General features: G+C 42.0%; 1 protein-coding gene across 2 annotated transcripts; it reads right to left on the bottom strand.

Moving 5' to 3' along the window:
* Positions 1–252: 252 nt before the first annotated feature.
* Kbtbd2 (kelch repeat and BTB domain containing 2) lies at positions 253–21,163 on the bottom strand. Of its 2 annotated transcripts, none has more exons than XM_028758391.1 (4): positions 21,093–21,163; positions 10,921–11,406; positions 4,246–4,411; positions 253–2,954 (listed from the first exon to the last, which is right to left on the bottom strand). In XM_028758391.1, the coding sequence occupies exons 2-4, from the start codon at positions 11,088–11,090 to the stop codon at positions 1,419–1,421; spliced, it is 1,872 nt and encodes a 623-aa protein (XP_028614224.1). In that variant the 5' UTR covers positions 11,091–11,406; positions 21,093–21,163; the 3' UTR covers positions 253–1,418. The 2 variants fall into 2 exon arrangements, with proteins under 2 accessions (XP_028614224.1, XP_028614223.1); XM_028758390.1 differs by lacking the exon at positions 21,093–21,163 and adding an exon at positions 20,704–20,891.
* Positions 21,164–27,409: the final 6,246 nt, after the last annotated feature.

Raw genomic sequence — 27,409 nt, 5'->3', positions numbered from 1 at the left:
TTGAGAAACCACCTATAAGTACCTGATCTGGCCTGGCAAAACCTCAAATAAAAGCATAGCACTTGGGAGGCAGAGGCAGGCGGATTTCTGAATTCGAGGCCAGCCTGGTCTACAGAGTGAGTTCCAGGATAGCCAGGGATATACAGAGAAACCCTGTCTCAAAAACAAAAACAAGCAAACAAAACAAAACACAACAACAAAAAAAGCATAGCAGCATAGCATTCTCATCACAAAAGAAAAAAAAACCAGATATCGATTATATACAATTTATTTAATAAATTAATGTCATTCAAAATACAGTGCCAGAGCATTATGCAGTTGAACGTGCCAGCCATGTTTGTCATGAGGCACCCGTGCTCATGTTACATTGGTGGCGCCCCACTACTGCTAGTGGTTCCTGGGATTAATGCCAGAGCAGCACTAGTATCTGCTCTTCTGCACAGTGCAGACAATTCCTGCACGGTTCACCTTCCTAATCCTAGCCCCCCAAACATACACACATCAGGTTAAAAAAACACACCTATTAGATACCTACACACAATCACTCTACAGTAATGCTCGTTATTAAATTAAGATGTAATGACCTGGTTAATCCACTCTAAATCTTTTTAAGATGGAAAACTACATCAGCAGCAGGTGGTTATATGCATGAGCCAACGTTAATGTAATATAGGAAGTGGAGACATTTACTGATTAAAGCTCCACATAGACCCGCACAATGAGGGACTAGCAATTCATTTGCAAGCCCAGCAACGTAAGTCCACACCTGGCAAATGACCAGCTGACTGGACAACCTGTATTCTAGCTAGACAAGTGTAAGTCAGTGGGAAGGGAATCCATGCACCTAGTAGAATAGTGAGACTGATCCTGCAGTCACAGCTTTCCCTGTGTAATACCATAGACGGGTAGCAGATCTTGCTTAACAATAGTATAGGATTTAAAAGACATTTCTATACCAACATGAACATTAGTGTTAAGTGCAGCGGAATTATACTAAAAAAAAAAAAAAACAAAAAAACCCAACAACCTATATTCCAGGGCTTTGGAAGTACGGGAATTCAATACATATACTAAAATAATCTCGGCACAATTTTGAGATACCACACTGGGAACAGGAGATTACTTTTAAAAGTGAAGTTCTGGACTGTACATACACAGGGCTAACCATGTTAGATAACCCAGACTTATGCTCACATGATACACTTAAGTTTCTCAGTTATCAAATAACCTATTTCATATTACAGAAGTATATCTTTCTGTATGACACACTGATATATATTATACTGATGCAAATATTAAGTAGGGCATAAAAATAAAATGTATCAAAGATAGATTTTTCTGTACTCATACACTGTCCTTTTTTATCCTCTGGTTTAGCAAAGGACATCCCAAGTTCAGCACGTACACCCTCAACTCCCCTATACAGGCGGAAGTGCAGCCATTTCTCCATCCAGTTCAAACTCCTCTGTTCCATCTGGTGAAAAAAGGTAAGTTGGTGGCTTCCATGGAGATTCTTCAAGACAGGATGGATAAAGTTTCCCCACAGTGCATCGAAAATCTCTCCCGAGGTCCCACAGTACACGTTCAGATATATGCTGCCGCAGAGACCACCGGTCAAGTTCCAAATCATACTGGTAGGTGACATACTTAGCTCGTTCATTTAGGTGAGTTTCTCGCATAAACACACAAAGAGAATTTGAAATCACCACAGCTCTAACACAGGGATCAGAATACCTTTTAGCAGGGATGTTGGCTGCCATTTTCCATTCATTCTTATTCACATCATAAATTTCCACAGTTACTGAAGACCCATCTACAGTGCAAGAGGGGAGTCTTATGCCAGAATTGGTAGCAATATGCAACCCTCCAATATAAAAAATTTTATCACCAAAAGCTGCAGCTGAAGCAAAAGATCTGCTCGTCTGCCTCATGGCCATCTCTACCCACGAGTCCGATCTTGGAAAGTAACAGTACATGAGGTTTAATGTCATCACATAGATGCAGTCGTGAACCACAACTGCTGCACTCCACTGCCAGGCACAAGGCAACGGGCTCACCATTGTCCACTCATCCTTCTCGGTGTCGTATCGCTCTACGGTCCTCCGGTTAAGTTCCCCACCCACACTGTCCCCTCCGATTGCATAGATGTAGCCTTCACAGCAAACCAAAGACGGCTTCACACGGACAAAGAGCATCGGTGTCTTTGGAAACCAGGTATTTTGTTGTGCGTCAAACCAGTAGAAGCAGTTCACAGTTCGGAAGGCGGTCTGCAGTTTACTTGTTTTACTGTGATTGGTTTTTGTGTTTTTCAGGGGCACCTGGCCCCCTGCTATGTAAATATCATTGTCGGGGGTTACAACTGTCCCAACCTTGTGCAGATCAGCTGGAGGGCTGCATAACTTGTAAACCTTTTCTGCCTGGGGGCTGTAACAGACAGAAGAGTAAAGACTACAAGGGTTTTCTGAGGAAGCTTCAATGAAAATCATCATCTCCTCCTTAGTCATCCCCAGCCTGGGCTTGAAGAACTTGGGCATGGACTTATAAAGACCTTGAACCACAACAGACTTGTCGTTGGGTGGGAGACCTTGAAACCAAGCTCGCTGTGTGACTTCTGAAAGTGCATCAATTCTGATCTGGCTAAGAACCGAAGACAAATACTGGGACCGGGACTCTGTGTTGTACTCCAGCCAGAGCATGGCCGCCTCTCGCACGGTCTCTTCCTTCTCGACATTTAAGTTGTCACTGCTGAGGATGTCGACGAGGAGGTCGTGGGACAGCTGCAGGAAGGCTTCCTGGCGGTGCACAGCCGTGAACTTGTGCTCCACCATCCTCTTCGCACTCTGCTTCAACTCTTCACAGCTGAAGAGGTCAGCGAAACTCAACAGCCGCACGCAGTTCTCTGCATTAATTTTTTTAATTAAATATTCTCGGCAACGCTGTAACACATCTTCTACCTAAAATAAGGGAAAAACGAATGATTAATAGAAAAACATTAAAAAGTAAAAAGACGGTGAGAATTTGAACCCAGGACTCTGCCCTGAGCTCCATACTCCCACCTCCAGTTTATTCTTATCTAAGACATCATAGGTCCCACAGCAGACTCTCCAGCATCATCGGGCTTTATTTCTATCTAAGACATCATAGGTCCCACAGCAGACTCTCCAGTATCATCGGGTTTTATACATTTGGGGTAAGAGACAATTTCCTGCAATAACAAAATTAGACTTCTAGGCTATGCAGCTTTCCATTTCTTCCTCTCGCCTAACGGCCATTTTACTGTTCTATTCAGGCTGGGTGACATTACACACTGGTAATCTCAGATTTAAGGAGCTGTCTAAATTCTCTAAATGCCTACTTAGGGCCGGATCCTGTTTGTTTTCATAGACAGGGTCTTGTCACCAGTAGCTGAGGCTGGCCTCAAATTCTCAATCCTTCACTCACTTCCACCTCTCAACTGCTGAGATTACAGCACGGTGCTACCATGCCTGGCTGAAACCAGTTTCCAACATACAAAGTATTATTCCTGAACGGGGAAGAGATGGGAAAATACCCACATTCCTATTAAAATCTAAAAGGGGAATCTGAGAAATATAGACTAGAACAGTTAATCATAATAAAATGCATTAATCAATTTTATTTAACTGCTTAATAGCTCAATATAATCCCATTACCATTACAAATATTAAATCTATAAGAATCTTAATCTATCAAACATGTATGAATTTAAGCTTTTAACCACAAACACTTTAAAACCAATACTTAACTTGAAATCTAAATTCTAAAAAGTATGAAACTTATCTCTGTCTCTTTCAAGATAGTTTGGGGTGTCCTGGAATCTGTGATCCTCCTGTCTCAGCCTCCCCAGTACTGTCAGGTGTGTACCACCATACCCAGCTTATTAATATTTAATTTTAACTTAATTCTGTAATCGAACCCACACAGATTATGACCTTGTGTTAAATACAGTGTTACCCTTGGAAAATGGGGGAGGGAACCCAAATTTAATGTTTTTACACCAATATGACTGTTACTTTGGCACACACCACTTTTAAATTATATGCATGTCATAATACTATTTACCAACTGAAAAAAAAATCCTATTTATTTAAATTTAACATTTTATATACAAAATTTGACATATATAAAATCTGCAGTAAGACTGTATGGCTAAAGATATCATCAATGAAATACTGTTTCCTCACAAAAATAAGGTACAGCTCCACATCAGGGCGAGGCCTGCTTTACCTGTAGGAAGCAGGCTGTCTCATAGAGCTGCTCCACAGTGCCCTCATTCACTGCCAAGTTCCCCGTGTACGCGTACGTTATTATCATCTGCAGGGCGGCGGCGTCCACATTCCTCAGGTGCACGTGTGTCTGCTTGCTTTCACTTAGTCCACTCATGAACATGGCTCTACCAGAGACACAGGAAACAAGCTTAACAAAAGAAAACAAACTAGGTACCACAGGATGCTAATTTAATTAGTAAGTTGTTAATTCACTTTACTTATAGAGAACACTTTCAAAGACAATGAGAAAATCATATATAATCCAGGGCTGAAGACAAGCCATACAATAACTATTCTGATGGAGGACATCAAAATTACTTTATTCTCCAGTCGCATAATGGAACACTATTCAGCAATAAAACAAGTACTGATAAATAAATGAACCTCAAAAACATACTCAGTGAAGAAACTAGATACAAAGACCACATATTATTTGAGTTCATTTACATGAAATGTCAAAAAACTGCCAAATATCCAGACAGAAAGCTGACTGGCAGTTAACTAGAGCCGCAAGAGGGGTGAGGAATGACTATAAACATGAAGACAGGTAACAGGAATGTGCTCAATGAGCAGGGCAAACGGTAGCAGGAGTCTGTCATCCTCAGAACCCGAGGAAGACGGCTCCTGCATACACACCCACAGCACACACAAACAGAGATACTAAGTCCTTAAAAAAAAAAAGAGGCATATTTGTATAAAATCGGTACACACCTTTAAATTATTGACTTACCTATTCATCTATGTACCAACCTGCCTATCTAAGCTGGCCTTGAACTCTGATTCTCCTGCCTCTCCCTCCAGTGGTGAGATTATAGACATGCACTGTCACACCTGGTTCATGTGGTGCTGGGGATGACTCCAGGACACTGCATACATGGACAGCATACCCACTCAACTGCAACGCCATCCAGCCCTCTATACCTCAAACAATGTAAATACAGGAAAAGGAGCTAGGCTGTAAGGTTTTCTCTCTTAGAACATTTTCTATTTGCAGCTGACTATGTGGTAAGAACACTGCTGGGAGCTGACTGCACACTTAAAATGGGTGGATTTTATGGTATATAAATTCCACCTTTAAAAAGCTCACACATCACTAAGTTTCGTAAAAACCATGCAGCTCCATTACAAAAAGTATGCAGGAAACGTTGCTAGAAAGACTGTTCACACTGTGGGAGTGTACACCCCAAGTCTTGAGTCAGCTGTTTCACGTGTGTACTCTGGCTGTCCTGGAACTTGCTATGTAGAATAGGCTGTGGAATTCAGAGATCTACCTGCCTCTGCTTCCTGCTGAATTAAAGGCATGTACCATTATATATGGCTTAGACCGCAACTTTTAAAGTGTACTTAAAAAAAAAAAAAGTTACTTTTATTTATTGTGCGTGTCTACACTGTGTGTGAGGTGGGTGCAGACCACAGTGCATGTGGGAGGTCAGAGACCAGCTTCTGGGAGTCAGCTCTGCCCTCCCACAGTGTGGAACTAACTAGAGCGTCTACCTAACTCCAGCTGTCAGGCTTGATGGCAAGTGCTGAGCCATCTTGCCACCACACCTACTAGAATACTTAGCTGGAAGAATAAACATTACTGAATGCATGAGAGAAAAAAAAAAGCCCCTGTATGCAGTGAATTAAGAGTGAGTACCAAAACAGTCACTAACTTGCATCCTGCAAAGAGATGAGGAAGACATTCAATTCGGATAAGATAGTGTGGGCAGGGTCATAGCTGAATAAAGTTCATGCAGTAGAAAACTGAAAAGACTAGTAGGTTACAGGCCTTTACATGGCAGGTCTGTTAAGGCAGTTCAGTGGTAGGCACATTGTGTAACATACATGAGGCCTTGGGTTCAATTCCAGTCTCCCCGCTGCCTCCGAGTAATCTTGTAAACAGTCAAGGAGACAGTACTTTGAGCTTGCATTAACCATGATGAACTCTTCTCTAAGATGAATCCTCTACACACAGAGCTCAAGAGCCAAACATTGAAGACTAGAAGAGTGGCTATGAAACCAGAGCAAGCATTTAGCTGGAGACAGATGATGCCAGGAGTGAGTACACAAGGCTGAGAAAGCTGAGCTACTTTCTGAACACCAAACAGGATACTCGGAAAGCAGATAAGGGTCAAAGCTACCTGTTTACTTTCAATAAAATACCTGGAAAAAATGTTAACCATTAACAAGTTGTAAGGCCAAGAAGGAAAGTTCATCACTGGAAAAAGGCAAGTCAGGCTGTACATATGTGAAGGCCAGTTGAGTCAAAAGGAAATAGTATAATTACCAGTAAAGAATGCAATAATAGAGAAACACTGGAGGTTAGGCATTAATGCAGGAGCCTGGACTCACCTACAAAGTAGCCAGTTATATAGAGAAGATCCCTCCTACCTCCCCCATCCCAGAAAATTCAAGATACCTCCCCCATCCCAGAAAATTCAAGAAAACCATACTTAAGAATTCCAGTTTAAAAATCACAACACTGTAGACAATATTGTAGTAAAACTTAGTTTTTTGGATTTGTTGTTGTTGCGTTTTTTTTTTTTTTTTTTGGAGAGGGGGGATTTGAAAGATTTCTGAAAAACAAATGACAACAAAAACCAACCAACCAACCAACCACCCCCCCACCCCACCCCCAAAAAAAGCCCCACCAGTGAGATGCACACACGACCACTCAGCACAACTGAGGTGTTGCTATCAAACTGTGGAGTCAGCTATCTGGAAGGTTGAGGCCAAGGCCGGAGAACTCCAAGTTCAAAGCCAGCCTATTTTTTTTTTAATTTTCAAAAATTTAAAAGGGCCAACATATCTCAATGGGAAAATCCTTGCCCACTAATCTCCAGTAACTATAAAACAGAAAACAACAACAACAATAATATAAATACACCTGTTGCCAGGCACAGGCTTGCACCTGTAAACCCAGCACCTGGGAGGTTAAAGCAAGAGGATCATTGTGGGTTCAAAGCTGGCCTACATCAGTCCTAAGAACCAGACAACAGCTGTGCTGTGGAGCGAAGCCCTTCATTTGGCCTCTGTTTCAGCTTCTGCCTCAGGTCCTTCGCCTTGGCTTCTTTTCATGATGGACTGTAGCCTAGAAGCTGAAATAGTAGCCCTACTCCCCCAACACACACACTAAAATTACATACTGCAGAAGGAACTGAAGATACTGGTGATTCCTGACACAACACAAAATAAGCAATAAGGACGGACAGATGTTAAGATCCAACGAGGGAACACAGGCACCAATGTCAATCAGCATGGCTCCTAAGTCCCACCTGAGGCCAAAGGATGAACACAAATGACCATGACTGAGTCAGGAGAGTGTTCTTAGAAAAGATACCCAGAACATCTACTGCTACCAGCTTCATCTGTTGGGAGGGAGGAAGGGCGGGAGGGAAGGAAAGAAAAGGGGGGAGAGAAAGAGGGAAAGAGAGGAAAGGAAGGAGAGAGGGAGGGAGAGAGGGAGGGAGGAATATGAATCACATTCCCTCAAAACCCTCAAACTGAAAAGGAACTGTAAAAACCCTTGAAAAGGAGCACAAGATGAGTGGTTTTCCATTCACCCCAGTAGAAAAGAGACATAAAGCAAGGGTGACAGTGAGAATGGTTATCTAACGCTGTCACTAGAACACTTGACTTCAGTAAAGTGACTGTTTCCTGAACATGAACACTAAAAATAGCACAAGCCTAATCAATGTGACCACAGACATTTTAAAAATGTCCCTTTATTGACCCTTTGATTGATTGATTGCATTTGTGCCAATGTGTGCCATGTTGAGTATATATGGGGGTCAAAAGACAACTTGTGGGAACCAGTTTTCTCCTTCCACCATGTGGATGCTGGAAAACCTACTCAGGGTTAGGCTCAGTGGCAAACACACTCACCCACTGAACCACACTGCTCACCCTTTGTCAAAGTTCTAAACTGGCTTAAAAACAAAAACAAACTAACAAAAACAGGGGATGGAGAGATGGCCTCTGGAAAAGAGCACCAACTGCTCTTCCAGAGGTCCTGCATTCAATTCCCAGCAACCACATGGTGGCTCACAACCATCTGTAATGGCATCTGATGCCCTCTTCTTGAGTGTCTGAAGACAGCTACAGTGTACTCATAGACATAAAATAAATGAATCTTTTAAAAACAAAAAAAAAGAACAAATAATAAATCGCGTAATGACGTAACAAGTATCATAAAACTGCTGAGTAATTCTCAAGTAGTAACTCAGTCCTTTTGAGTATAAAATAATCAGTAAATTTTACCAAAATAAATAAAAACCCACAACTAGTTTAAAGCCAGAATTTTGGTACTGCGGAGATAGGTAAAATGCTTGTTGCACAAACAGTGAGGATTTAGTTCACATTCTCAGAATCCAGGCAGGCCAGAAGCAACTGTAGTCCCAGTTTTCTACAACAAGATAGAGAATGCCCAGCAAGTCTGCTTTATGTGATAGCAAACAAGGAAACAATCTCACACAAAATGGGAGGCTAAATCTGACACCCGAGGTCTGTCCCTGACCAATACAAATAAAGTGGCATGTCCACTCTGCAACACACCGTAAACACACAGAAAAACAAAGCAAAAAAATAAAAAGCAGAATTAGCTGTGTATGTAACAACCCGGAATTCTGAAGGCAGAATCCAGCTAAAAATACTTGACACAGATGTATTATTAAGCCATATACCATAATCTACTTAATACAAACAAGAGACACATAAGAAATAAATTAGTATATTTTCTTCTGTGGCTATAAAACTAGTCCTATCACAAGATCGTAATGATATGAAGCTTTAATTATACACATGTACTGAACTATTCTATGTTCTCAATAAATATAAGCAGTTGCTTTAGGAAGATCATGTTTTCCCATAAAATAATGGAAGCTAAAGAAAGAAAGGAACTCCAGGGTGGGAAGACAGCTCAGTGGGTAGGAGTACTGGTTGCTCTTCCAGAGGACTGGGTTCTATTCCTAGCACCCATATGATGGCTCACAACCATGTGTAACTCAAATTCTGGGAGATCCAACACCCTCTTCTGGCCTCTGTGGGCAATGCCCGCAGCCAAACATACATAAAAACATCAAAACTTTTAAAAGGTGGCTTGAGTGACGGCTCAACAGCACAGGCTCTGCAAGGACCTGGGTTCAATTCCCCCATGGTGGCTCCTAACCATCTATAACTCCAGTCCCAAGGGATCGAAAACTCTCTTCTGGCCTCTGTGAGCACCAAGAACACATGTGGTGCAGACTTAACATGCAGGCAAACCTCTGGAAGACACAAAATAAATCAATCAATAAAATGAACTGGCTACTAATAAATAATGGAAGCCTTGAAAATACTGTTGCCTTTAAACTGCAACATTAAACAGTATTAATGAAAGAGTAAAGTTGTACTGTCTTCAAAAATCTTAACTCAGGTAAGTAACTTGATAGCACTGAAAAACCATCAAGATGACTTGGCAGCTAAAGATCCCTGCTTGCCAAGCCTAATGACCTCAGTTTGATCCCTGGGGCCCACAGAGTGAAAGGACAGAACCAACTCCTCATGAACTTCCACACATGAACTGTTAAACACACACACACAAATGTGATTTAAAATTTACATAGCATAAAATATATTATTTTTACAACCACAAACAAGAATGCACACAATGCAGTGGCAACACAGAAAATATTAATAGAATTTCTCTTGCATAGTTTAATATTATACAAGATGATTGCTAAGATGACTAATTCTAACTATTCTATTCTATTTACAATGCTGAAGCAGAATTGTACAAGTTCATAAAATAAAGACCAACCTGGGCAAAAAAAAAACAAAAAACAAACAAACCAACTCCATGACTATACAGATATTAATCTCTAACAAAAGCATAAAGCCCTTTCCAATAATGGCTTATAACTTACAATTAAGTCATTAAGAAGAGAAAGCTTGTTACAGTGAGGTGGCGCCTATTTCTGTTGTTGTTAAAGCTAGTATCTAAATAGCAGCAATTTTCCCCTAGAAATTATTTGAGTGTGTTGTATAACTCTTCAGTTTATAATGACTGAGTTTCTAAAAGAGTAAGCTGTCTATCCTTATTTTTCTTTCCAAGAAAAACAGTATTTTGAATTTTTCTGAATTCCCACAGTAAAACTTTAGTCAATTTCAACAATTTCTGTGCCTTTAATACGTTTGTGAAGTCATCTGCCCCTTAATCACATTAGGAAATGCTCTGACAAACACTGCATCTTCTGAAATAAAAATTTAAGTAAAACATGGAGATGGGAGTTTTAAAAACTTTAACATTTTAACATTTTAGCCTTTAATCCCAGCATGCAGGAGGCAGAGTCAGGCAGATCTCTGTGAGGTCAAGGCCAGCCTGGTCCTCCTAATGAGTTCAAGGATAGTCAGGGCTTCATAGTAAGATTCTGTCTAAAAACCAAACCAAACCAAACCCAAAACCCAAAAGCTTTAGTATTTCAAGACTCTGTACTGACGAAGCATCATTGCAGCATCTCCAGTGGGATGTTCAGTGGGTTCCGCTGCTCCTTCTGGCGTGCACGCACACACACACACACACACACACACACACACACACACACACACACACACAGAGAGTAATAAAGAAATCTAAATAACACTTTTATTACAAACTAAACAAAAAACTACTTACCTGAAATAGGAGCTACATGTTGCAAGAACCATCTTATGACAAGGGAATTCAGTGCCCTCAACAATTAACACTATGTCAGTAAATAACTGCTGTTCATAAAACAGTTTCAACTGTTCCAACAAGGACACAGCGTATTCGGTATTGATCTGCCTTTCCTCTTGAGTGGACATGATTATATTCCATTAATGTCTCTAAGAACAGATCAGAAAAGTCCGTCTTGATGGAAGGTCAAATGAATACTTCAGAAGTAAAGGAGGGAGTTCACTTGCTGTTATCTGCAGCATTCAGAACAGAACTGACACAGCCACCATGAGTATCTAGTTACAGGCTCACAATCTTTGCTAGGTCATCCTGCGCTACAGTTTTTCAACAGATTCTCCAAACATCCTGCTCAAATTTGCAACTGTGAAGCTCATGAAGAAAGGGGAAAAATACAGGAGGTAGATTTTGTTGCAACATCTTATGTTCAGTAGGTTTTCTGCAGAACTAAAAAGAAAAAAGTTCAGTTAGAATATGCAGATCAAGCTCTTAGAACACAATATTTAAATCAACAACCTTTGATATGCATTATATTTATGTGAACTTCCAATCAATTTTAGATATTAGTACAAAAATTAAACAGAAGAAAAATAAATTGTTCAATTTTAAGGTTCTTTAAAGAATTTAAATTGCAAAAGCCACATATTTTAGTTATTTAACAACAACATCTGACTGCAGCTTAAGGGAAAAATCAAACCTCAAACAGAAGCCCTCTTTGGCAATGGGTGTCACTCTTTGAACATATTCATATGCTCACAAAGACTGCACAGCAAGTGGATTCAAACTGTGCTATTTCTAAATTCGAAGAAATTCTACTGTATAGACGTCTGTATATGTATCAAACATGTATTTTGTTGAGGAGATGAAGATATTTCAGAACCTTGCAACATACCAGGCAAGCACTCTTCCACTGAGTCACACCCCTTCCCTAAATTATACACAAGTCTGTATAATTTATCTCTTTGTAGTGTGTTCTTTCTTAGAAATGTTTGAGTGAGACTAACATGTCACATAGAAACACCCTTACCATACAAATTATGTTTTCCAAACTAATGTGGGAATTCAAGTTGTCAGAATATTTGAAGGAAAAACAAGCTCCTTCTGAGACTCTCTCTCACTAAAATGCATTATAAATCACCAAATAAACCCAAGTACCCATAAGAAATTAGACATGATCAAATGGGACTTGAAATCAAGACTAGCTTATTTCAACAAGTAAAACTGGAACAGTTAGCTGGCTAATCTTGACTGTCACCTCACAAGATTTAGAATCACTGTGAAAACAAATCTCTGGGCATGTCTGTGAAGGAGTTTCTGGGTTAGATTAATGTGAAAAGACCTACTATAAATGTAGATCCCAGGCAAAATAGAAAGGTCAGTGGGAAGCAGCGTTCAGTACTTGCTGCATCCTAACTGTGGGGTGATGTGGAGCTGCCTCAACCCTTGCCCCCACGGACTATACTCTCAAACTGTAAGCCAAAACAAACCCCTCCTTAAGCTGCCTTTATCATGCTCTAAAAAATTATTGATTGACTGATTGATTGACTGATTGTGGTTTTTCAGGACAAGGCTTCTCAGTGTAACCAGTCCTGGCTGTCTTGAATTTGCTTTGTAGATTAGGCTGGCCTAGAACCCACAGATCCACCTGCCTCTGCCTCCTGAGTGCTGCGATTTAAGGCCTGCCACCACACTTGGCTTTATTTTGCTACAACAAGAAATAAAACACCACTCAATGGGGAAAACCCACAGCTATATTCTACGACACAGCATCCACTTAATAAAAGAACCAACAACGGGAGCGAGGATGGTGCCTCAGTGGTTAAGAGCACTGGCTGCTCTTCCAGGACCAGGGCTCAATCCATGTAAAACAAGACATAGTAAAAATTTAAAAACAAACAAAAATTCAAATGAATTAAAGTTTAATTTAAAAATTATTTGGAACTCAGGATTTGTAACATGTGATGACAAAGGACCAAAAGCCAGAAAATGAAGAGGGAAATCCAAATAGGTGGCTACCCATAAATTAACCCCTAAACTACCACAACTTTAAATTAGACAATTAATCCTGAGCTCCAAAAGTAGAAAGGGAGGCAATTTTAACTTTAATTAGAACCACTGCTTTTTCTCCACAAAGTATCAATCACTCAAGGATACCAAAAGAGGTCACAATGCATCTTCTGGCTGCAACTAAACAACTGCCAGAACTGCTAATCCCATATAGACTGTCATGTTTCCAGCAAATTAACTATGGACGTAACTAAAAAGAAGTAAAAGCAAGGCAAGACTAGGTCCCTAGAGGTTCTGTCGTCCTTCTAGATCTGCGAGGTACATCATAACTCTACCTACCTAAGATTTTACCCTACCCTAGGCTAATACCTAAGACCACTAGCTGCTACCAAATCCAATGCAATGCTCCATGTTAGTGAAGGGTTAGAAACATTTGCATTCTTTATACTCACAGCCCTTTATTCAAAATTCTTAGGATGAGATATGTTCTCGAATCTGAAGTTACATATTTTATAGAGGCAATGTGATGCATATTATCCTATATTAAAACTCTCAAGAACTCTAGGGCAGTATTCCATAACTGAGCACATCATCTTTACCAATGGCAACAACATGGAATAGCTGTCCTGGGACTTCCACACCTGAGCTGTGCAAATACAAAGTTCAGGACAATTAACACACCGAGATCCCAACACCACCAAGTTTTTCTGTAACAAAATTCCTTGCTCTTTAAGAAAAATATGAAAGACACTGGGCTAGAGAGATGGCTCAGTGGTTAAGAGCACTGACTGCTCTTCCAGAGGTACTTAGTTCAATTCTCAGCAACCACATGGTGGCTCACAACCATCTGTAATGGGATACAATGTCCTCTTCAGGTATGTCTGAAGACAGATACAGTGTACTCATATACATAAAATAAATAAATCTTAAAAGAAAAAAAGAAAGACATCCTTAATACTGAGCCCATTTTGACTTTTGCCTTGATTGGTGTGAGAACCACTTAAATTTAGTGCCTATCTGAAGAGAGATGTCTGTGAGGGCAGATCCTGAGGCAAGGTCATCTCTCACCTAGAGGATGGTTTAATCCACTGGTAGACTCAAATTATGAAGAGACTACTAGGAGACAGTTAAACTCTAAGAACTGGGACCTGATTGGAGGGATAGGTCTTGGGGAAGGGGGTGTTTCTGGGAGTATTTATCTTGCCCTAGCCCTTCCCTGTTACTGTTTTGCTTCTCATCTGCCATGATGTGAGCTGCTCTGCTACATTCTCCAGCCATGGTGGACCGAAGTTCTCCTCCTTTAAGCTGTTCTCTCCCATCACAGCAGCGGCTCTCAAACACCACTCTCATTCTTTACCATGTAACAACACAATTTACGTTTCTTTCCAAAACCTCTTTTGCATATTATTCTACATTATATCTAAAATTAAAGGGCTGGTGATATAGAACAATCACAGAGCACATACTTGGCATATTCAAGAGGCTCAATTCCCAGCATAGCAATAACAATAAATCACATATGCTTATCAACAAAAGGTGACATCCTTTATTGCATAGTAATGAAGAAACTGTTTCATTTTTAAAAGATAAATTAATATTAAATTGAATTCAACTATTGTTTATTGATCATTTACTATGAGCATTTACACTTGAGGTACTGAGAGTTACCAACCACTAACGGTCTCAAACACCAAGTACTTTTACTGTTAACTACAAATCACAGCCAAAACTACAAATGACTTTTTAAATGTCTCTTAAAAACCAGTGAGAGACACCAGGGGCAGGCGAAAGAATGAAATGGGTAGCTGTAAGAAAGAAGCTGGGATCAGAAACATTTTCCCTGAAATACAGCTTTCCTTTAACTGGTGAGCTTTTCTAAGGGGCAATGGGGACAAACCTAAGGTCTTTCAGCTGCTAAATAACCTACCAAGGACACTTCCAGTCCAAGGTTGTTTTATTTCAAGGCAGTCAGTTTAAGCTCCAAATTTGAGCACTGTTTTTTGGGTTATTTGGTTTTTTGTTTTGTTTTTAGTTGGTTGACTTCTTGAGAGAGATCTCTATATATAGCCAAGGCTGGTGACTATACTGAAACTCTCTTGCTTCACCCTCCCTAGTACTGAGACTATAGGCCCATATCTCTATGTCCTACTCAAACTACAAATTATCGGCAGAAGCACTTTACTCTTTTCCTTAAGACACACTACAGAACGAGTAAAATGGGCAGACCCAGCAAGTACTTGTCTACCACTGAGAGCTACTCCCAATGAGAGTATTATTTATTACTTAGTTATTATATAGTATTTATTCTTTAGTACAAAAATTATTTAGTATCTATCTACTGAAATATTCTGGGCTTTGTCAACATACAAAATTCAGTTACCCTAATTTTAAAGTATACTTTCAAAACATGTATTATTACATCACAAAGACAATATATTTTTGGCGCCGGCCTTCACATCTCCATTTCAATGGCAGCAGGCAACTGCATGGACTTTTTAAAAACAAAACAAAACAAAAACCCAACTCTATTCACAAAAAATGGACCATACTTTTACTTTAATCTACTTTGGGTGTTAGTATCGGTGTGAAACAGTATCTCATGGCATATTCTCACGCTGGACTTCTGAACTTCTTGTCTCTACCTCCAGAGTGCTGGGATGTACCACATGGAGTTTATGTAGATCTAGGGCTTCCTGTATACTAGGCAAGCGCTCTAACATTGGAGCTGTGGGTAAGGTGAGGTGAGCTGGATCTCACTACGTAGCTCAGGTTAGCCTAAGGGTGCCCTTTCCTCAGCTTTCTGGGGTGCTATGTTATGCCTTTACAATTTTTCAGGATGACTAAAATATATACTGTAGCTTTGTTAGAATATTTTCTTTAGCTCATAAAGACAAGGAGTAGCACAGACTTAGATTATTGATAACTGAACTAAAAACGACTGTTAGCCCTACGTGTACATTTTGTATAGCCTTCACTTCTTTTTAAAATTGATTTTTTCTTCCTTCCCTTCCTTCCTTCCTTCCTTCCTTCCTTCCTTCCTTCCTTCCTTCCTTCTTTCTTTCTTTCTTTCTTTTTTTTGGGGGGGTATTGCTGGTTGTTTTTTGAGACAGTGTTTCTGTAGCCCAGGTTGTTTGGAACTGAGTCTAAAACGGTCTCAAACTCATAGTAAGCCTCTGACATGAGCCACCACACCTGCATTTCATCTAACGTCTCTTATTATTCAAACACTGCTATTCTGGTTCAGTGGACTTTGGAAATACTTTTGCACTTATATGAGGACCCTTCATTAAGGCTCCAAAAATCAAGCCCAAAAGTGAAGGGAAGACAACCCTCCCCAGATACACTCACATGGTGAGAAAAGCTGTTACAGACTCAAAAACACTTAGCTAGGCACACATAAGCACCTGTTATCCTAGCCAGCATCTGAGGCATTAAGAATGTCGGAGTCTATGAGCTCAAAACTCCATGTCCAAGGAAGAAAACAAACAAAAATCCAGAAAACAAACAAACCCACAACTACCTGACTATGGTGATGCTCACATGAAAGGCAGCACTTGGGAGGCTGAGGCTAGAAGATCCTAGCCTGGGATACATAGGGATAGACTGTATCTCAAAATCACAAACACAAAGGACAACTGTGGCAGTTGTGACACTTTAAATTGCAGTACACCAGAGGCAAAGGCAGGAGGATCTCTGAATTTGAGACCAGCCTGGTCTATATAATGAACTCCAGGCCAGCCAGGGCTACATAGTGAGACCCTGCCTAAGAAGAGGGGAGGGGAGAGGGAGGGGAGGGGAGGGGAGGGGAGGGGAGGGGAAGGGAGGGGGAGAGGAGAGGAGGGGGAAGAGGGGGAGGGGAGGGGAGAGAAGGAGAAGAGAAGAGAAGAGGAAGAGAAGAACCATTGCTTATAAGGAGCCTGTTATCTGACACTCCTGACCTCCTAGAGCATCTACATACTTGGACATACCCATATTTAGAGATACATACTTAATTAAAAAATGAATCTCTAAAAAATTATATTGTATCCTACAAAATATACAATTATTTGCCAGTCAAAAGAAAAACAACAGCTGCAAGTGCAGCTGAGTGATAGATAGGGCACAGTCTCTACTGCAAGAAGCTGTGTAAGGTCCTGGCTTCAATCCCAGTACTGGAAACACAAACTGGAAAACACATGTGTACACACACAGAGAGCGAGAGCGAGAGAAAGAGAGAGCGCGCACACGCACACACTGGGTCTGGGGTACAAGCTGCTCAGGACAATAAAGCAGGAGGACAGCCTGAACCACATACATTCTAAGATACCATCCAAAATTTTCTCAAATAAATGATACAATAATGAAGGTCTTCCTTTAGGAATCAGGTTACAGGTCACTCAATTGTAGGAAGCATCCATCTCTTGCTGCCATCTTCCAGTACTGCAAGTGTCTCTACCGAAGGCTGAAGACTTGTTGAAAAGGATCCAAGATATTACGGTGTGTGTGCATGTGCACGTGTAAAAGCACGTAAGTTCAAATTACTTTGGGGGAAAGGCCACTTCTGCAACTTACTAGCTGTGCACCTTAGTTTGTGCATCTATAAAAATAGCACTCTTGCACAGCCTTTTCAGGGTCATCCATGAACAATCCCTTAAACAAAGCACTGCATACATTGTACAACAATTTTTATTAGTCCAATCACTGATGAAACTTTGTATCCTTTCCCAAAGGCCAACTCTCCAAACCTTTAACCGGCCTGGAGATCTTAGTTACAAGGCCACAGTATCCTAATGCAGCCACCTATTTTTATCTTTTCACACAGGGTCTCACCCTGTAGGTCAGGCTGTTCTGGAGCCCTCTCTCTCTCTATATATATATATACTCTCTCTACATACAATCCAGGTTTGTGTTGAACTCTGATCTTCCTGCCTTAGCTTCTTCTGCAATGCCAATAACCCACACATGAGCCACCACGCTTAGTGAAATTAGTTTTTAAATGTACAGAGTTTTCTGATGGTACAAAGTATGAATTTATCAGCCCAACAAGATTAACCTTGGATGGCTGATGTCAGAACAGAAAAAGTAAACCCAGAGCCATAATAGCACAGTCATTAAACAAGTGCCTCTTTAAGAGCAGTCACTCCCTTTGGAGGACTAAATGGGATGCCAGTAGCAGCTTCCTTTCAAGTACTATAGAAAAAAAAAGTTGAGAACGTTTAGAAAAGATACCCGATCTTTTTGTTTTATTTTGTTGAGGCAGAGTCTCACTATGTAGCTCCGGCTGTCTTAGAACTCACTATGAAGAACATACTGGCCTCCAAGAGAGCTGCCTGCCACTGCCTCCCTAGTGCTAAGATTAAAGAAACACACCATTACACTTGGCTCACTATGAAGTCTTTAAACGACAAATGCTATATAAATGAGTTTTGGGAGTTATGGCAAGAAAAGGTGAAAGGGTTTTGAGAAAGGCTGGGGCTTTTTTTTTGTTCTTTAAATTTATCAAATCTGATACATTTCAGCAATTTTCCCTACTCTAATAAAACTTGGAGCTCAGGTCTGTTCCCAAATGTCCTTTTATTCCCAAGCTTTGTTCTCTATCAGCTTAACGATATATACTTATGTAACTTGCAGCATAAGGACAAGCTCCTGCACTACAGTATGATCAGTAAGTCACCAAGAGCCCATGACAGGATAATTGAGCTCAGGATGCCATTTTGGATTACAGCTCCTTTACCTCTCCACTTTACTCAGTCTCAAAAAACAGGAGGAGCATGGCTTATACAAAATTGACCCAAAGTTTCTCATTAACACTGTTTTCTTGGGTCAGTTCCTCCAACCACGACGGAAAACAATTACTGACAAGAGAACCAAGAACTGTTTTTATACACCTAATATTGTTTAAAGTAACTTGTCATTCCTGATACCCCCAAGTTACGTAAGTATCATCTTGGATACTCTACATTCTTATATAGAGGTCTAAGGGTCTGTAGAGCCCCTTAACAGTGGTTATGACTACTAAAATGTGTTTCCTTACAGAAACACAAAACCAAAAACTTTTGATGCCGACTGTGTCCCTTCTCCCCAGCAGGCAGGGGAGGAGATGAATCCTGGTAGCCCAGGCCAACCTTAGGCTACCCAGCAAGATCTTGTCACTTAAAAGACAAACCAAGGGCTGGGGCTATAGCTCAGTAATAAATGTAGGGTGTTTGCTTAGCATCCCCAGTGTTACAAAAATGAGTAAACCACAAAGGTAAAGTTCTTGGAAGCTCCTGCTTGCAATGAAAGGCACTACAAGTCACGACTGTCATTTATACGAGTGGAGTAAAGAAAGATGGCCCCAGTTCATTGACTCCAATCTCCCATGACAATCTCTCCTTCCCATAAAATGATCTAAGAACTCCAATCCTGCCAAAGCACCAGGAACACCCTTCATACATCAAAGTGTTGGAACCAGCCTGCCAATCAATGCCCCAAGTTACAGAAGTATCTGTTTTATTCAAACTCTGCAATACAGGGCAAGACTGGTGTATAACAAGACACGTTTCAGGACAGCAAAAGCCATCATTTTCTCAGCCCCAACTGTCTTAGAAATGTGGCTGGTGTCAACTATTTTCTAAATAGCATGCAAATCTGTGGGAAACCAGGTATCTTTTGGCTTTCAAGACTGCACTCAATACGGCATGGCATGCTAGCAGCAGTCTGCAACCCCAGGTTGAAGCAGGATTTTAAGGCAAGCCTGGGTTACACAGTCTACCTCAAGAGACAACTCAGGTTTCTAGGAATTTAACAAACATCTAAAACACGTTCAATATTCAAGGTACAGTAATAAGACATGCTCATTATTTCTGCTAGCTAAAAAAGAAAACTCTACAGTGGCCTCACTAATTAATTACTATGACTCCTTTTATTTCTGTCATCTCCTTACAGTATTTGTAAATAAAGTTAACATATTTTACTACACCGCGCTTATGGAAATAAAATACAGAATAATTACAGTACTTATCTGAATAGAGGAAATAACAGTGTGGAAACACACGGATTACATACAAAGCACGCTCAATGGAAAAGCCACAGCTGCCAAGAATTATATACCCTCTTTAAGATATCTGGCCCTGATGTAAAAGAACTTGAAAAAGCGCTAAACTAACAAAAGAGCACAGCAGAAAGGTATAACGTTATCAGACAGACGAAAAGAACAGCAACATTTCACATCACAGAGACTGGGAAAAACAACTGTCTTGGCTTTTCAAATCGACCTTAGATTACAAATAAAAGGCTGACTAAGCAAGCGAAGGCATTCTCAACTGCAAAAGACCTGGTCTATATTACTCAAAATTTGGGGAAGAATTCACAACTGAAAAGATATTAAGAAAATAAAATGTATTAACGCACAGGAAGAAAATATCATTTCAGTCAGAGCACACTGCTGACAAGGCAGTGTCTGCTCAGTGAGCCAGACTTACAGATTCATGTATAAACAACACGTGACCAGCACTGTCTTTCCCCCCCCCCTCCGTTTTTACAAAGCTATATAGCTGTTCACAAAGCAAAGTCTTTCAAGTTTATCTTAATTTCTTGCTTAACTTAAGAGGGGCCACCAAGGAAATTCTAGCGATCTGAAGCCCAGAGAATACGCACTCCTTTTCCTTTAAGTAGCTATAAAATGGAATCTTAAAACTACTAGGCCAGGAGCTTGGTGGGGCGGGAAGTGGGGGAGAGCACACGCTAACTCAAAACAACTGCAGTACAGCAACGCACAGTCGTCCGACGTAGGGTCCAGTTCAAATTCATGATTTCCGTCTAAAGCAAACAGGTTTCAAAGGGCAGCTTCTCCTTCCCACAGCAGTGCACGAGCAGGCCGAGGACAACAGGACCCCGGCTAACCTGGCTAACTCTGGGTTACTGCCGAGAAAAAGAATATTAAAAAGAAAAAAAAAAAGGCAAGGACGCGATCGCCCTTCTTCGGCTGCCGCGACACGAGCGGGGCAAAACAGCTCTGCCTCGGAAGGACGCCGCCCCGAGTCCCCGCAGCTCGCGCCAGGCCGCGCCGGAAACACCGCGCGCTCGGCGGAAGCGCCCCAGTTTGAAAGCCGCCGCCGCCGCCCCGGCCCACAAAGGCCGCCCGCCTCGCGCCCGATCCGGCTCACCTCGGCCCCGGCCGCTCAGCTCACCGCGCCGCTCCGCCGGGCTGCACTCACGCGGCCACACGCACGGCGGGCGGGGGCGTGGCGCTGCGGGGATCCGGGCCGCTCGCTTCCGCCCCCGCTTCCGCTTCCTCGCGCCTCCTGGGCTGGGCCGTCACGGCCTGCTGCCCGCGCCCGCGCCCTGGCCCGCTCCAGCAGCCGCTCCGCCGGCTCCCGGGTATCCGCGGCTGGACCCCGCCTTCATCTGGCTCACCGCGCCCTTTTCCTTTGCCCCACCGGAAAGCCAAAACAATCGGAGCCGCGCAGGCGCGGGAAGGAAACGGAAAGCAGGAAGGGCGGAGGCGGCGCGAGGTGACGCTGGCGTCTGTGTCGGGGCTTCCCGGGCCGCCGCCGGGCAGCCAGGGCGCGTGCGCGGAGCGGGGTCGCGGGGGCCAGCCAGCCTCAGGCGTGGCCTGGAAAAAGCACTTCCCAAAGTTCTCTTCAGCGCCCCTTGGACGTGTGTGCAGCAGCAGTTGTTCGTCTTTGAGGTGTCTAGCGGAGATACAGACATTGGCAGGCTTGGCCAGTACTACACCCCGGGATGTTGAAGTTAGAGGAGGAGGACTGAGCTCTGTTTCCTTAGTTCCAGCCTCCGACGCCTTCGGACGTTCAGTGTGCTAAGGCCTCGGAAGTATAGGCACCACGGAGATAACCCCGCAGTTGGGAAGCGAATGGGTGCAGAGGACGGTCTCGACAAGTGACGCCTCCAGCCAGTATTCACTGCAATGCAGCAGACACCCTCCGTGCCCCAAATTTCAAAGCAAAGCCCGGAGGCAGCAAGTGCTAGTGGTCTGAGCCTGTTTTATAACTTGCTGCGGCTCATTAGCAAGCAAAACTGTTATAGATTTGCTTAAAGATACGTGCAACAAAAAACCGTTCAGAATCTTCTTCCTAACTTCCACTGTTAGATAAAATCCAGTCTGGGAAATAGGGATGACTACAAGATAAAAAGCGTTAGGTTAAAGGGGCAGACACCTCTAATCCCAGCTGGCAGGAGGCTGGAGAAAGGATATCAGGAATTCCAGGCTGTCCTTCGTTGAGTTCAAATTTTAACAGGAGTGCATGAACGGCATGAGACCATTTAAAAGTACTGGCTTGGTAGAGGGGTTTAACAGGCCCTCAGAATGCGTTACAGGGCTTATATGCAATGTATCTATCTTGCTTCCCAATAAGGATACAAAGAAAATCTTCCTGACTGCTCTTCTATACAATGTATCTGTCCACTGCATTTTGCTTTCTTGTAATGATACAAAGAAATTATAGTTAACTGTGCTCGTATACAATGTATCTATCCATTCCATTTTTTGCTTCCCTGTGGTAATACAAAGAAAATCTAGTTGACCGACGTCTTTATGAACACCTAGCACCATAGCACAAGGAACTTCTTTGTAGTTATGGGGACTGTTCTGCATCTTGATTGTGCGTATATGGAATTCAAAGGTAACAACTCTATAACGATAAAATTTACAAAGTTTAATCTGAGCACAGTGGCACAGGCCTGTAATCTCAGAATGCCAGAGTCAGGTAGGCAGATTTCTGTAAATTTATGGACGGCCTGGTCTAAATAGCAAGTTACTTGTAAACCAACCAGGAATACATAGTGAGTCTCTGCCTCAAAAACTAAAACAACCAAAAAACCAACCAACCAACCAAACAAACAAAAACAGATGCTGTAGCCCAAATAAGGTCTGTAGTCCAGTTAATTGCTTTTGCCAATACAAGCCTCACAGTTTTGATAATATAGTTATCTAAGATGGGAAGTCCTATGAGGGGGTTTTGAAGAATTTGTACTTCCATTACTTTTTATGCTGTGTATGTGTGTGTATGATTCTTGAGAGGTCAGTGTTCATGCCACAGCGCTTGTGTGGAGATCAGAGGACCACTTTGCCGAGTTAGTTCTTTCCTTCCACCTTTATGTGGCTTCCAGAGATAGCACTCAAGGCTGCCAGGCTTGCATAGCAGATTTCTTTGCCTGCTGAGCCATTATGGGCTCATATTTTTGATACCTTTTATGAGTCTGTAATCATCTTAACATAAAGAATTCTCCAAAATGTGGGGCTAGAGACATGGCTCTGCACTGACTTGGGTTCAATACACAGCATCCAGATTGTTGGGGGCCACAAAAGTCCTTATATTCACACATAAGTACTAGAGAAAGCAGGAATGTTAAACATACAGAGTGTTTCCTCAGTGGAGGAAATAAAACACTAGCATCCCACCCAAAACCCTGAGAGTGGATGTTAATAACGTGATAACCTTTTGCTCTCTGTAGAGGTAGACCTCACCCAAATCCCCCAGAATAATTATTCCAGACTCTGCATCCCTAAACCTTTTATCTTTAGCTCCTAATTAATAAAACCCATCATTAGGGGAGGTAGCCTGCTGACTTCTATTATATCTTGGTCAGAGATGACACCAGGACTGTATTATACCAAAAAAATGTTCCCACCAAATTATACTGTATTTAAATATTCTCCATGAGGCACACAGATATACATGCATGCAAAACATCTATACACATAAAATTACATTTACTTTTTTTTCAAGTTCTCAAAAGCAAACCTTGTGCATTCGAAAAATATTTAATATCCCGGGAACCAGGAAAGAAGGTCTCATAGGGAAATGGATGTGTTGGGAGGAAATATCCAAAAACTGTGAGAAAAGTTCTGTAGAAACAATACGCCCAGGGTGCTCTGGAGGTGCAGAAGAAGAAATCTGTTAGGAAAAGCTTTACAGTATGTGTATGTTGGCTCATACCTGTAATCACAGTCTTTGAGAAGCTGCAACAAGAACATTGTCCCATATTCGGGTTCTATTGAATTCTAAGCAACCCTGGGCTACAGTGTACTATTCCCCCCAAAATGGGGGAGGTTCAAGCAGATTGGGGCATGCTTCTCTCCTTTCTCCTTTGGAGGGTAGCAAGAAGATAGCTTGAGCCTAGGAGCTTGAAGCCTGTCTGGACAACATAGAACCTAGAGGAGAACCAATTGAACATAGCAGGAATCATGGCGCACACACATGGCTTTGCTTCAGGGACAGGGGCTTGCTCTGAGTACTGTGGAGCACCTAGGCTGGCCTTAAACTTTGAATCCAGTTGGCTTAGGCTCCCAAGTGCTGGAGTTTCAGACATGCGCCATCAATCCAGTTCACAGATACTGGAGTGAGCCTGGTGGTTTTGTTCTTGTTTGTTTTCATTTGCACTTGTTACCCTTTTATTGTCTCTAACATGGTTTTATAATGTAAATTCTATTACAGAAGAAACCACCATTTTGGGGGTTGATTTTCCAGTTTTGTATAGTACTGTCTAGATCAGTGGGTTCTTAACATGTGGGTTGTTGCTGCCTTTTGGTGGGGGTGTCAAATGACCCTTTCACAAGGGTCACCTAAAACCACCAGAAAACAGATTTTTGCATTCTACTTCATAAGAATAGCAAAATTACAGTTATGCAGTAGTAATGAAAATAGTTTTATGGCTGGCAATCATCACAACATGGGGAACTGTATTAAAGGGTCACAGCATTACAAAGCTTAACCACTGATCTAGATGCTAGTAAAATATTTATTGAGTGGATAAACTCTTTGTCTATTATGAGAATGACAACATTTCAGGACGGGATAGATTTAGATCCTGAAAGAGTTTAAAATCTGTACCTTATATAAGAACACTGTATAACAACATAAAAATAACTGTATTATTAACATAATGCAAACAGTGCTTAGCATGTAGTAAATGACATTTTAAAATTTTATTTTGTTATAAATCATTCCATTCATTTACATCTCAAGTGATATCCCTCTTCCCAGTTACCCCTCCACAAACTCCCCTCCCACATCTGCCCTCTCTCCCCTCCCCTGTGCCTCTATGAGGATGCTTTCCCACCTACCCACCCATTCCCACCTCACCACTCCCCCATCCTTCTATGCTGGGGCATCAAACCTCCACAGGACCGGGGCCTCCCCAATGACTTCTTCTTCTTTTTTTTTTTTTTTGAGACAGGGTTTCTCTGTGTAGCCTTGACTGTCCTGGAGCTCACTCTGTAGACCAGGCTGGCCTCGAATTCAGAAATCTGCCTGCCTCTGCCTCCCAAGTGCCAATGACTTCTTAATAGTGATTTTTTCCCCCTTCATAGTCAGAGTTGCCATGTAATCCAATATTTCTGTTAGCAGTCATCTGCTGGGATCACTTTGCTCTAGATGTATAAAAAATACAAGTATGGCAGGAGAGGCTTTTCTGGAACTGACAGTCTGGGGTCTTTGGATGCCCAAGGTCTAAGGATTGAGATCACCCAAAAGCTTGAAGCTAGGAGTAATGAGAGCCAAGGGTCTTTTGCTCTAGGATTGGTGAGCTAGAGACTTAGGGTTTTAGGAATGCAAGTTGAAGGCTGATTTCTCTGGGCTTTATTTGCCAGCTTCCTCAGCACTAAGCAGTGAGCCCAGGCTTCCAGCAATGACTGGCAAAACCAGACAGGCATGCCAATGTTATAGCATCTAGACAAGCCTTAGGTGTTGGGACCCTTTGGTCTTTGTATTACAGCTCTCTACCTCTTGGTATTTACGGATCGAGCAGTTCTTGTCTTGAGCTCTTCACGGCCTCTGCAGCCTCTGCCCCATCCTGTGGCTCTCTGCAGCTGGCTTCTAGGACTCTGCCACGTTCCTGCCACGTTCCTGCCACGGCTGCCTTCTTGGCTACTCCTGTCGTGCCCCCATCTCCGCTCATCTCCCCTTCATGTTTCCAGCTCAAGATGATCTAATAAATAATCAGAAGTGGACCAGAAAAGACCATTCCTGGGGGGTTGGAGAGATAGAGGAATGGGTCAGAGCACTCACTCTTCGAAAGAAGAGGACCTGAGTTTGAATCCTCAAATCCAAATAAAAAGCCAGGCGCATTACTGTCTTTCCAGCACTGAGAGGCAAAAACGTGGATCCTGAGATCTTGCTGGCCAGTCACTCTAGCAACAAACCACTGTGAACCGCTGTCTCAGTGAGAGGCTCTGTCTTGAGGCAATAGAACAGTAACAGAGGGAGATACAAAGATACCTGGTGTCCCACTCTGCATGCACATGAACCTGCACACTCACACACACACACGCATACACACAACATAGCACACACACAACACACATACAACATCACACATACACACACACAACATAACACACACATGCCACACACACCACCACACACACACACACCACACACACATCACATACACATACACACACATACCATAAACACCACACACACCATACATACCACTCATACACACGACACGAACACACATACCACACACACCACACACACACACACACACACCACACATCACATACACCTACACACACACACATACCATACACACACACACACATACCATACACACCACACACACCATACACACCACACATACACACCACATAAACACACTCATACCATACACACCACACACACACACACGCACACATCACTTCAATGGAGGCTTTTAAAACTTTATTTTTTTAAATTCTATGTATGTGGGTATGTATACATACATGCAGGCACCTGGGGAGGCCTATCAGCTAGAATTGGCTGGAGATAGACTTACAGGTAATTGTGAGCCACCTGATGCAGGTGCTATAACTAGACTTGGGTCCTCTGGAAGAGTTGTATGAAGGACAACATTTAATTGGGGTGGCTTACAGGTTCAGAGATTCAGTCTATTGTCACCAAGACAGAAACATGGCAGCATCCAGGCAGGCATGGTACAGGAGGAGCTGAGAGTTCTGCATCTTGTTCCAAAGGCAAACAAGAGAAACCTATCATCCTGGTAGCTAGAGGAGGGTTTTAAAACCCACTTCTACAACTGACGCACTTCCTCCAACAAGGCTACTCTCAATCGTGTCATTCCCTGGGCCAAGAATATTCAAACGCATGAGTCTATGGGGACCAAACCTATTCAAACCACTACAAAAGTCAATGACAGTTCAAAGCCAACCTGAGCTAAATAGCAAGATTCAGTGTCAAACCAAAACCAAAACCTGAAACATTAACAAATGCTTTTATAGTATTTAATAGTGTTTAACAATGCGTCAAAAATCATTGGAGAAAGTCAGGTTATTTTATCTGTCTCAGTTCTACTGTGGAACACATACCAAAAATCATTTAAAGTAGTGATCTGAGCTTATTTTTGTCCACCAATATTCATAACAGCATTAGTCACAACTGCCGAAAGGTGGAAACAGATGTCAACTCACAGGCGGATGTGGGACCAAAAGGAGTTATATACATCAGAATATTACTGCAGTGGA

The sequence above is a fragment of the Grammomys surdaster genome, unplaced genomic scaffold (genome assembly GCF_004785775.1).
Source record: "Grammomys surdaster isolate TR1022 unplaced genomic scaffold, NIH_TR_1.0 126197, whole genome shotgun sequence".
NCBI lineage: Eukaryota > Metazoa > Chordata > Mammalia > Rodentia > Muridae > Grammomys > Grammomys surdaster.
Note: the sequence above shows the minus strand (reverse complement) of the source record. Positions and strands in the feature narration are given on the sequence as shown.